The sequence below is a fragment of the Rhipicephalus sanguineus genome, chromosome 1 (assembly GCF_013339695.2).
Source record: "Rhipicephalus sanguineus isolate Rsan-2018 chromosome 1, BIME_Rsan_1.4, whole genome shotgun sequence".
NCBI lineage: Eukaryota > Metazoa > Arthropoda > Arachnida > Ixodida > Ixodidae > Rhipicephalus > Rhipicephalus sanguineus.
Genome location: NC_051176.1, coordinates 268,956,281 through 268,969,307, shown reverse-complemented (window position 1 = coordinate 268,969,307; position 13,027 = coordinate 268,956,281). Strand labels below are relative to the sequence as shown.

Sequence of the window (13,027 nt, the reverse complement as noted above, 5' to 3'; positions counted from 1 at the left end):
GATGTGGCATGGGGGTTGGGTCTCTGGTGTATGGCTTGCGCCAATCGCCGGTATGAAGGAGTCAAGGGCCTTCTCCAATCAAAGAACCACAAGATTTAATAAAGGGTTTAAACAAAGATAAAGATATTTCCAAAAGAACAGAACAGTTATCTTCAAGACAAAGGTGAATTAGTTATACAATCCCCAATTATCGCGAATAAGTGCAGCATGCATGAAAGTTGAAATATGTAGCAACAATGGGCAATATCGGACGGACGACCAAGCAGCAAGAGCCGAACCAATAATTAGAGTTCGCAGTCCACTAAGTTCAAGCGATTGACATACGTAACCAGGCGCAGCAGAGTCCTTCAACACCGGCGCCGTTCATGAGCGACCCTCTGGCGAGACGGGCCGGTGGCGGTTCCACGATGACCGGGGGTGTTGGGTCGCTGCGTTGTGTCCCGGGAGTTGCCCAGCGTGGATCTCTTCTCCGGCGCAGAGCAGACTGTCGAAGTATAGGATCGGCCCCTTTTTTATACGCTTCTCTAGCCGCCGATCTCAACTTCCACTGTAGTATCGATGTATCCTTGAAACGGTCACGTACGCACTGGTTGCTGCCGTGGTTCACACTTCACTTTCGGTGGCCTTCACGGGTGAACAATTGACTCACACACAAAACACCAGTCACGTAGGCACACGCGGTCTAACACGTAGCTAGGATACAACGTCCTGTGGTTCAGACTCTGCTGTCGGTCGCCTTCACCGCGAGCAGTTCAATAATCTACAAAACAAAAGCACGTGAGCTCACACGTAGCTCAGATGCACATCTTCAGGTTCAGACTCTACTGGCGGTGACCTTCGCGGCGAGTAGTTCAATAATACACAAAACAAAAACCCATGATCAGGCACGTAGCTCGGTTGCTACGTTCGGTGGTTCGCATTCCGCAGGCGGTCATCTTTTCGAGCCAACAGCTTTAAAATTACACAAGGCACGAGCCACTATATTTCGTATACAGTCTAGCCTTGTTAGGACTTTAAGGTTCACACTCTATTGGCGGCGACCTTCATGGCGTGCCGTTCGATAATACACAAAACAAAAACCCAGGATCAGGCACGTAGCTCGGATACTACGTTCTGTGGTTCATATTCTACAGGCGGTCACCCTTCCAAGCCAACAGTTTTGAAATTACGTAAGACACGAGCCACTATAGTTCGTATACGGTCTAGCCTTGTTAGGACATAGACGTACCATATTTCCTTCCGCTAACATTAAGTGGTGCACGTACGCTTACGGCACAGCATTCTTGGAAAAGAATTGCAAGCACGTTCGCCCTTGAGGCCAGTGGAAAAGTACAAACACAAACAAAAAGGCGATCACCTTCCCGAGCGAACAGTTTTGAAATTACACAAGTCAAGAGCCACTACTGCTCTTATACGGTCCAGCCATATTAGGTCATAGAGATATATTTCATACGGCTAACGCTAACACACACTAAGTGGTGCACGTGCGCTTACGGCACACCATTCCTAGAGAAGAATTATAGCACGTTCGCCCTTGGCGCCGGTGGAAAAATCCCTTTTCATGGCATACCTTAGGACATTATGCGCAAGAAATGTTAAGCATACTCGACTTTTGTGACAGTGATCATCACCGTGATCAATGAGCACCAGCAGCTGGACAGGACTTGTTATCGGATTCGTTCGTGATCGCGGCTGCGAACGGTCTAAGTGTAGTGAAGTGCGAGGATATAGTATATATAGAGCTGATGGAAACCGCGGATCGCTTCTACTAAGAAATGATCTATGATGCCTTCTGTCCTGGACGTGGCACCGAGGTCTTGTGATGCCCTGTCCATCGTCCAAGCCGTCTTTCATGCCGACTAAGAACCAGGCGTTGCTGGGTTTTGACAAATCAATGCTGAAGTCACCGGTAATCATGAGGGACATGGTCCTCTCGGCAGAGTTATTGTAGGAAGCATTGACCCCGGTTTTTGCGTAATCCACGTGGTCGACGTTGTGGACCACGTGGACGAGTGGATGGTAGCCCAGCGTCTTCCAGGGGTGCTCTGTCTACAGCTCCCTAATTTTCCTTGCATCGGCCGCTGTGGTGTAGTGGTTACGGTGCTCGGCTGCTCACCCGAAGGTCGCGGGTTCGATCCCGGCCGCGGCGATCGCATTTCGATAGAGGCGAAATGCTAGAGGCCCGTGTACTGGGCGATGTCAGTGCAGGTTAAGAAATACCAGACGGTTCAATTTCCGGAGCCCTTCACTATGGCGTCTCTCACAATCATATCGTGGTTTTGGGACGTAAAACCCCAACAATTACTATTATTATCACTTTCCTTCCCTGTAAATGTGTATGTTCGCGGTTACTGCTTTGATTGAGACTCTGTTATCACCTGTGGCACATAACCGCATAACATGGACTCTGGTATGTGGGTATGTGCCACACGTGACTGAGGGAAAGGGTTTCATGACGTACGCGACAAGTATTTTGCGTTACACTTGTCATCACCAGTGAATCGTGTTTGTCATACACTGATCCTCTGCTGTGCCAATTCTGGTATGGTACAAGTTATGGAGACCACCAGGACAGCGTCCAGACGTAGGCGGCCAGATAGATAGATAGGTAGATAGAAACACTCAAAGTGCCTGAGGTTCGCTAAGAAATGCTTCGCATTTAAAAAATTTCTTCACGAAGCGGGATTCGAACCGACGTACCCACGATCCGAATGCGAGCATCGTAACTACTCGGCTTTCCAGGTACGCTAGCAGAGCAAAACATAGCCTTGTATAGCAAGGGGGTGGGAAAGGGAAGTGAGAGTGAGGAGGGGAGAGAGGAAAGCATAGCATAGAAAGAAAGAGGTGAATAGAGAGAAAGAAAGAGAAAAAGAAAACAGAAAGCGAAGGAAAGACAGAACGAGAGGGGTTCAAGGAAAGAGACGGAGATAGACAGAAAGAGATAGAGAGAGGAAGCGAGAAATAGAGAGAGAGAGAGAAAGAAATAGACAGATACAAAAATGTCATGGAAAGAAATAGAGAGAACAGAGAAAAGGAAAAGAAGCCATAAAGAAAGAAAGAGAAAAACAAAGAAGGCCATCCAGCTCCGCACTTATTTCAGGCTTGGCAAGTTGGCATACTAGTGCGAAGCAGCCTTAAACCGAAAGCCAATTTTCATGGTACCTATTTTCTTCAGCGCAGCGGAAAGCTCACCGGTCAGCTAGAGTGCCTAATCACGGAATGGTAACGTGGAAAACGCCGCGAAACATTTGTAATCAGAATTTTTCCATCTGTGGCGAATATGAAGTCATTATACACACGAGACAACATATGCTGCAAACAGTGAGCGCGAGAGTGGTTCGTGTTCGAGCGCGGTGAGTTACTGCGCATGGGTGCACTTCGCGCGCATGCGCCGCGGCTCGACATGGGCCACTGGCGGCCGCGAAGGCAACGCCGCTTCTCACCGTGGAGCTCCTTTTACCTCGTAAGCAGCACAGAATTGAGTGGGGCTGGATAACAATACACTCTAACTTTGAGGACTAGTTATGGCACTCATGACAGCGTCAGACTACATACAGCAAAGTGATCGTCTTCATAATCCAGCTTCAAGGCACTTCCGCTACGCTGCGCGACATACCGGTTTTTCCTACTTTTACATACGATTTCAAAATATAAATCCTACTCGCAACGCGAAAGGGATGCTGGGATCGGTCACTATATTTTACGGTCTTTTCATTTGTACCGGGATCTAATCCTACGTTCTGGTCAGTTGTCCGTCCCTTTAACTTTCTTTTTATTTGGGGGCCTCTTGAACGCTGCTGCAGGATACTGCTACTCACGGCTGAGCAGTGTCCAAGACACTGTTGTCATTATCGCGATAACCATAACGCCCTCGACGAATTAATCGAAGCGCAGCGTCAGACTCATCTAGAGCGCCTCACTCTCACAGAAACAGGACGGCACATTCTGACTAAACTCGGCATCACCTACCACCGTCAGCACGGAGACAAACACCCAATCCCAGGACGTATCCGGGCTTGGCTACACGCCGACCCCATCCACAAAAACATGCACCCTGAATACAACGAGGAACAACGGAAGGCACGGGCCGCATCCCTCATCAAAGCTTACGGCGACACCACAGACGTCACCTTCGTCGACGCAGCTGAATATCAAGACGGGCCGCTTCGCAGCGGCTACTACTCAAGGCGGCTCGCTCAGACACCCGCCAGCATCGTAACCCAGAACGCTGAGACGGCTGAAGAGATTCGCCCTGGCCGCCCTCGACCCAGACTGCGACACCTTCGTGAGCGACTCCCGCACGGCAATCAACAACTATATCAAAGGCCGCATCTCACAGCAACGCATCCTACACCAAGCCCCTCACTCAGCAGATAACCAAATCACGCTCGTCTGGATTCCAGCACATGCCGGCGACGTTCATCCGCACCTCACCAACCCCAACGAGGTCGCACATTCCGTAGCACGAGGCCTGGTCAACCGTGCCGGAGACAGCGCAGGTGTACCCGCGGAACGCGATCGCCTCACCAGCTACAACGACATAACAAAAGCATTTTATCTCGAAAGAAGAACCTTCCCTACCCCTCATAACAAGCTAAAAGAGCACAGGCGACCACCCTCCGCCTGTTACAGACAAACACGTACCCGTCACTGCATCGACACCACAAAATATACCCAGACATTTATCTTAACCACTCTTGTATGATCTGCAAGACCCAGGTCGCCTCGCTCCCGCAATGCTTTGGGAATGTAAACACCAATACCCGTCCATTAACACCGAGACCCTCTCGTCGAGATGACACGCCGCCCTGCGCAGCTCCGACCTCGACGAACAGCTTTGGGCGACCCAGCAGGCCCGCAAGGCGGCGGAGAGGCAAGACCTCGACGTCCCCACGTGGGAGGCCCAGCCGACCGAACTGCTGGTTTCAATAAAAGTTTATTCCTCCTCCTCCTCCTCCTTTTTTTTTCAGGCGCTTCTTCACGAAGGCTTCTGTTGATCGCAGTAATACGATAGCTTTCTTTTTATTACCGTCTGAACATTGGTCTATTCTTGCAGGATATGCGTCATCGGAGAAGTAAGACAAAACGAAAGCGAGTCACACGCATGCATCAACCGTGGAGCAAGCAAACGTTACCAATAAGCGCAATATACCATTTCTGGCTTCAATTTCATTCGTTAAATGTTATAAATACCTTGGCTTATCTTTTTGAAACATTCTCACGTGGTCAACTCGCGTGACTAACATAACTATATGTTCGCAAATAGTGTTTTTCTTCTTAAGAGCTTTAGGAGTGCTCCCTCATCGGTTAATCTATTATATGCCGGTTTACCTTATGCGTGGTAGGCTTGGGATTCTCATCAGTATAACCTATCTAACGCAGTATAATCAACTAAAAAAACTGAGGAGTCATTCCATGCACGCAGGGATGGGAGATGACCAGCGAAGCTGTTTAGCACACGACACACAATTTCGAACCGTAGCGATCACACACCCTGCAACTGATTCCGAAATGCCCGTCCAGAAAGTCCGTTTTGAATTTAGCGTATGCTCCTTCAAAATTTTTCCATTCGAGCTACATGCGTCTTCTTGCCGCGACATGCGTCGTCTTGTCTGGCTTGCGGCATGCGCTTGGGGTTTCGTGCAGGGTCTTAATTGGTGTTTGCCGCCCGTGTGTTCCCTTCGTTTTGAGTGGACCAGTGGTGAGCATTGGGGTTTGCCCAATTTCTGTGGCACATACATCTTTTGCCCGCGGCCAAATTCGTCATTTTTAGTGGCGCGTAGTGGGGTTTGCCCAATTTTTGTAGCACATACGCTTTTGCAGCCGGACAACGGACCTATGCCCTAGACATGTATGCAGCTTCGCTATAAAAATCGTGCAGCCCGGTTTATCTATACTCACGTAATTATCATTCCAGCGTCTTATTAATCCATAATGGTGATATAATATATCCATACTGCGTGTTTTTCCTACATATAATGCGTCTTTTTAAAAGTTCAAGCTATATCACCAATTCACGTATTCCTTGTCGAGGCGCGCAAATCATCGCAGAACCAGCGCTCATATTTGATCCTTCCTTATTACAACATACATTTGGAGCCAGTGTGGCGTTCTCAATCGAACGCCCTGCCACAGTGCTATTCTTGTGGGGTTATGGTGCCGCGCTGTTATAGACTCGAGGGCGAGGGTTCGATTCCATGACCAGTCTGGCCGCATTGCGATGTGCAAGAACGCCGTTTTAGATTTAAGAGAACCCTAGGCAGTGAAACTTAATCTGCAGTCCACCACTACGACGTGCCTCATAATCACATATCTAGCGCTTCTGGCGTGTAAAACGCCCGAAGTTTATTGATTGCTTAATTAATTAATTGTGCCTATACTGCTGGGCAGGTGACGAGAAAAATCGCATAAATCTTGTTTGACTTGAAGTTTATGCTTCATCGCTCACGCAACCGCCAAAGGCATGAATCCTAGATGGCGTCGATGACGTAAGGTATACACGGCACGAACACGTGTTTGCATGTGGCACTCTTCCGCTTAGACTGTTGTTTATTATTTCCATTTCTACGTTTCCTAGTGTTTTCCACACACGTACCGTTATTACCGCGCGCGCGCTAGTGTGTGTGTGTGTTTTACAAGTGCAAAAGGGATGTCAACGTGCTCGCAAGATAGGTAACACTTCCTTCGGCTGACAGTTCTGTTTTTTTGTCACACCGTGATACGCCTTCCTCACTGCTGAGCGCATGAATACTGTTTCTTTATAGCACGCGTGTTATTTGCAGGTGGCAAACTCGCTTGTAATCGTGCTCCTTGCATGTCCTCCCATCTTGACCTCTACACATCGCGAGTGCCATGTTCTTTAAAACAGAACGTCTCTCACCGATGTGAACCACGCGCGGACACCTCTTATCTCACGTGCTTGCGTAGTATACAGGTACGAGAAGTGAAGCACTTTCTGCATGCCGCGCTCGGGGCTTGGTGTCATTCCGTGACTCGCAAAGTTGCTGACGAAGCGCGACCGCTCTCGCGTGAGCTCGAGCTCCGCCGCGGCCCAACCAGCAACAGTCTCGTTTGCGCCATCGCCCCTGATGTTCGGCGTTGCATAGTGGGAGAATGGGCGAATGGGCGGCTGTCGCGGAGAGGGTCCCATCGAGGCCTCCTCGCCGCGCGCTGCATGCCGCAGCACGCGCCCGGCCGTCCCGTCACTCGGCCGCCCCGTGCAGGATGGGATGCTGGGTCCTGCTCCTGCTCCTGCGCCTCGCCGGTGAGAGCACCCTTCCTTCTGCTCCTCTGCCTTCTCTTCGCGCGCTGAACACGAGCCGCGCATGCATCAGAGCCCATCTTTGTTCGCGCGCGCGTACAAAACTTATCGCCAACTGCAACTTTGAGACATCCGGTAAGCGACAAACAGCTGGCCAGATTCGTATGTTACCAACAGAACAGGGGCGTAGCCAGAAACTGTTTTCGGGGGAGGGGGGGGGGCAACCATATTTTATGTATGTTTGTGCGTGCGTTTTTATGTGTGCGTGTATATATACGCAAGCAAAACTGAAAATTTTCGGGGGGGGGTTAACCCCCCCCCCCCCCCCCCCCCTTGGCTACGCCCGTGCAACAAAGCCACGCAGACTTGAAAAAAAGAAAAAAATCAACTATATCGCGGAAAGTGTTCGCCTTCATTGCGCGCATGCATGTACAGCCGGCCAAATCTTTAACTATCGCGCGCGAGCGCCGACCTTTTTGTGCGTCAGCGCCGTACGACGGAGCCAAGTTGCAAGCAGGGTGAGAGTAAGCGCATTCCCACGAAGCGCGCTCAGCTGGGCCCATCGTCTGCTTGGTTGTTCCTTCGTGAGAACGTCACGCTGCATTAACTCACTTCAGACGAACAGGCAGGGCATCTTGCTCGTATCTTATATTCCGAAGATCAGCAAGCGACTGAGAAAATGAAATCCGCAGACGTCACACGCCCGCGCGCTTATGAGATAAGCTGACAAATGTGGATAGTTCATTTGTTTTTTTTATTTATTTATTTATTTACTCTCTTACCCACAGCGCCATTTAGGCATTACAGTGGGGGGGGTTATACATAGCAGTTTGAACACCCAATGGTAGTCCACAATAAACAGTCGGTTACAACAAGGTTGATGAAAAACACGCATTACATTACAACAACATCGGTAGGCAAGAACAAAAAAAAAACAAAAAAAAAAAACACAATCATGAGCAATAAGAAGCAACACTAGCATATATGAATGTCAATGCAAATCACCAATGTAAAAAAAAGAAAACTTTCTTAGATGCAGAAAAAAATAACATTGTACAAATGAAAACAAAGAAAAACTATGTAATAAGAAATAAGCTTTGTATAAAAACCAACTAAAGCCGAAGACCGAACGAGATGTCAAAGCGCGGCCACAAAAGCTTCGTTATCTAATATGCTTACTGTTGTAGCAGGCAGTCGATTCCATTCTGAAACTGTTCTGGGAAAAAAAGTGCTTTTAAAAAGATTAGTTCTGCAACTATATTCTCTAACTTTGAGTTCATGGTCTGTTCGTCTGGATATATAATGCGGCTGAAAAATGTACTGATTGCGGTCTATTCCAATGTGGCCATAAAATATATTGTGAAAAAGCTTCAAGCGTAAAGTTTGCCTTCTTTTTTCTAAAGGTTCCCATTTTAATGTTTCTTTTGTAGCAGTAATGCTAAAGTTTCTTTCATAGCTACCGATAACGTACCTTGCCGCTATGTTCTGAACTCTCTCAAGTTTTTCGCGATCGGCACTCGTGGGAGGGTCCCATACAGTGCATCCATACTCTAAAATTGGTCTCACGTAGCTCTTGTACAGAAGATCGCGGGCCTGCTGAGGAAACAGCTTCGTGTTACGCCGTAGGAATCCCAACACCCTGCATGCCTTTCCTGTAATGAAATCGACGTGCCTGTGCCAACACATGGATGGTGTGAGGAATATCCCCAAGTACTTATATTCGGAAACAGTCTGCAACGGAGAACCAGATAGAGTATAAGCTGCCGGGGACATACGTTTCTTTGTGAAACGCATGTGGACAGTTTTTTGTACGTTTATTTGCATTTGCGATTTACCGCACCAGTTTTCTATTTTAGTTAAATCATTTTGTAAGATAACGGTATCAGCAAAGCTTGTAATTTCCCTATATAATATTAGATCATCAGCAAACAATCTGACGGAAGAAGCGATGGTATCTGGAAGGTCATTTATGAATATTAAAAAGAGCAATGGGCCCAACACTGAGCCCTGAGGGACGCCAGATGTTACGCGAGCTACACCAGATTCTGCGCCATTTACCACCACATACTGAGAACGTAAGGACAAGTATTCCTGAATCCATCTAATTATCTGTTCATTGATATTAAACCAACGTAGCTTACATACAAGCAACCTGTGATCTACAAGGTCAAACGCTTTCCTGAAATCTACAAATACTGAGTCAACACAGGAGCAATCATCCAGTGCACCACAAACTTCGTGAACGAATTCTGTTAATTGAGTTGTACAGGAAAGCCCTTGTCTGAAACCGTGCTGTTTTGGATTTAGCAGGTTTTGGTTGGTTATGTGTGTCATTATGTTACTGCACAAGACGTGCTCTAATATTTTACAGACTATACTTGTTAGAGATATCGGTCTATAGTTGTTGACCAGTTCACGAGGGCCTGATTTATACACAGGCACAACGCGTGCTACCTTCCAGTCGTGCGGCGACGCAAACGCTTTTTTTTTTCCTTGTAAGAGGGACGCTTACTCTCGCCCTGTTTGCAGCTTGGCTCCGTCGTACGGCGCTGACGCACAAAAAAGTCGGCGCTCGCGCACGATAGTTAAAGATTTGGCCGGCTGTACCGTTCGAGCTCGAGCGCGCAGATGCCGTTCGTCTGTATACGTGCAGCAAGCTTGATGCCATGTCACTTTCAGGATTGCTGCACCGTTCCAGTTTTTCACACGGTGTGGTGGCGTGGCGAGCCGTCGAATTTTGTTGGTCACGATTTAATTCACCTCACCTCTACATTCATGCGTGAGCCGCGCGCATCAAACAGCACGCTTTGTTTGCAGATAGTACACTGATACATCTCTCGCCTCTGTGCGTGCTGTGAGAGCTCAAAAGATGTTTTGTTCAGTGTTCAAGTACTATGGTTATGCGTCCTAAGGGCTCTGCTTCACGCGGGAGCCTTGTAATATACGCTGCTCCATTCTCGCAAGTTGTATATATGCGGTTGGTCGGAGTCGGCTTATATGTTGGGGCAGCCATCTGGAAGCCTTCAGAGCGCATGCTACAGCCGTTATTAGGGGGTGCCTGTACGCTACGCTAACTTGAGCTTCTTCGGACGTGGTAAGATTGTATTCCTTGTTTCAAAATGAGAATTCTTCTGGCTCATTTGGTGAAGAATATTTGTAAAAGGTTGATGCGCGAGACACAAGGGAGACGATGCGGGCAGGACGGACTCCGCGTCATCTTTCCTGGTTCACGTTTTGCGTCTCAACCGCTCCAAAATCAGAAGCAGACACGATATAAACTTAATTATGTTGGTGTAATTAGTGTATCGAACGCCGTCCAAAATATACTGTTCGTTCAGCTCTGTGTGCCTTTTGAATGTTGATCACGGCCTCCATGAATGAATGAATGGGACCTTTATTGAGATAAAAGGACGATCTTGGCCGCTGTTGGGGATGAGATGGGAAACGGGTAAGGGGATTAAAGGTTGATGAGCAACTTCGTTTCACGCGTTCGCACGCGTCAGTCGACCCCTCCTACACCACTGGAAACAGGCCACTTTGACAACCGTATATTGCGAGAGCTTTCTGTGCTTCGTTGTCATACCGTCATACTGCATAAAGAAGTTAAATTGCACTACTTCAGCGAAAAAAAAAAACGGTTTGTTCACATTTTTATTTCGAAGTGTGACAATATCTTTGTCTCTGCAGATAAGAGCAGGATCAATCAGGAAAAAAATCAAGAAATCATGTTTAGTGTCCCAAAACTGCACAGTGGGTTGCGAAGGGCGCCGTGTTAGAGATCTCCGGATCACCTTTGGCCATTTGGTTCTTCAGGAATCCCGGCCGCATTTTCGATGAAGGTGAAAATGTCTGAGACCCTTGTACTTAGATTTAGGTGCACGTCAAAGAACCCCAGGAGGTCGAAATTTCCGGAGCCCTACACCACGGCGTCCCTCATAATCACATCGTGATTTTGGGACGTTAAACCCCAACAATTATTATTGGTTTTTCAGCGTGCACCTATGGCGTTAACAAAGCTGAGTTTACGCCTATCAAGAGGGAGGTACCGGGTTCGAATCTGGAAGCCACCAGGAACAATTTTTTCTACTGGGCAGTGGCCCTTCCGAAAGATGTGCCTATACCGGTCTCTACCACAAAAGTGACGCTCGAAAACTCCCGCCGGCGCAGCCCCTCTGTCATGGTCAAGGGCGTGCCCCCGCCAACAACAAGGGTTTCACATCTCGAAATGAAGGCCACGCAGAGATAAACATATCTCTGCACTCCCCTTGTACTAACAAAGTACTTGTAAAATCGTTATAAATATAACGGCACATTGCGGTCACTTCAACGTAGCTCAGATACGGTTACAAGGTCGTGCATCATAAGACAGTAAAAAAAACTTTATTACAATTATAAAACAAGATCTTATTGTCATCATGGCGCCATGTAATCATGACTAGAACTGTCTAGTCTCTTAAGACGGACTTAAAGCTGTCTTGTGTGCGACTTTCTTAGGGCGTACTGCTAGTGCACTCGACCAATCAAATGTGTATGTAATATGTGCGCGAGCGTTTTTGTGCTTCATCTCATCTCAATCGAACCTGGAACCTCGTACTCAGAACGCCATCCACTAAGCTACCAAGTCGCTGGCAGATGATGCCTTCTAATCCAAATTTTCATGTTAGACAACCATAAAGTTGATTTGGCGCACTTTTGCGCTCGATGCTATTTGGCGACACGAAGCGCACGTGTCTGCATCCTTGTCCCGTCGTTGCGAGACTTTTTTTTTTTTTCTTTAACTGTCACTGTAATTCCTACGATTGAGAATGAGGACGTTACCTTGGAGTGCAACGAGGTTAAAACTTTGGGTAGAGCTTACAGTTACGTGAGATTACAATTACGTTGGCTTAAGATTACCATGAGCTTAGGACTAGCTGCGCTTTGACTTTGTGACCCATGAGAGCCAATCAGGAATTTAAGGCGCTCTTTTTTTTTAGTTTCGCGATATATGCGATGAACGGTATATGCAGTAACTGTGTCTTAAAAAAAAACCCTTGTATGTCAGAACGCACACGTAAGATTGCCGCGAGAAAATCGTGTTCCCATCGTATAAGTTGGGCTCTTGCCAAACCAGCATCGCGCGATGCTTGTAGCAATAGGCCAGGTCTTTTCTATTAATTTGTACCAAAATCTTGTATTTACGCGTTATGTATGTATTTTTTTACTCTAAAATATTTTAAATTCGAAGCATTTCTTAGCGAACCTTTGGCACTTTGAGCGTTTCTATCTACGTATCTAACTATCTAGCCGCCTACGTCTGTGTGCTCTCATGATCGCCTCCTTAACCTAGTGTAGACTAAAATTGGCATGGGAGGGTAAGAGGATTTGACGAATATGATTGTCCGGTCATGACATGAATAATGTGAAAATCCTGTCGCGTACGTCGTCGAACCCTTTCCACTAGACACGTGTGGCACATACCCGTTTGCCACGGGCCGCGGTGTACGGGTATGCGCCACAGGTGATTGACAGTTTATATCTACACAGGAACGGCGAGAACACTAGTAAGTTAAATGCGAGAGCGTTCAGAAAAACCAACATCGGCAGCGTTGACTTGACGAATGGAAAGAATGAAAATTAGGATCCCAGCAGGAATCGAACCCAAGCATTCTGCGTGGCAATCAGGTATTCTACCACTGAGCCACGCCAGGTCTGGTTTGAAAGTGGTTTGGAAAAACAGCCTACGCAGGCGTAATATAACGTCAGCTGTAGTTGTGGTGCTTGCTA

General features: G+C 47.5%; 1 protein-coding gene across 3 annotated transcripts in view; it reads left to right on the top strand.

Moving 5' to 3' along the window:
* Positions 1 to 5,565: 5,565 nt before the first annotated feature.
* LOC119378941 (uncharacterized) overlaps positions 5,566 to 13,027 on the top strand; it is a 38,936-nt gene continuing 31,474 nt past the window's right edge. For 2 of the 3 annotated variants that reach the window (XM_037648039.2, XM_037648037.2), the window contains exon 1: positions 5,566 to 5,701. In XM_037648039.2, coding sequence (XP_037503967.1) covers positions 5,599 to 5,701 — 103 coding nt within the window. In that variant the 5' untranslated portion in view covers positions 5,566 to 5,598. Of the gene's footprint in view, positions 5,702 to 7,151; positions 7,265 to 13,027 lie in introns of those variants that run through there. The other variant, XM_037648038.1, reaches the window with a different exon arrangement.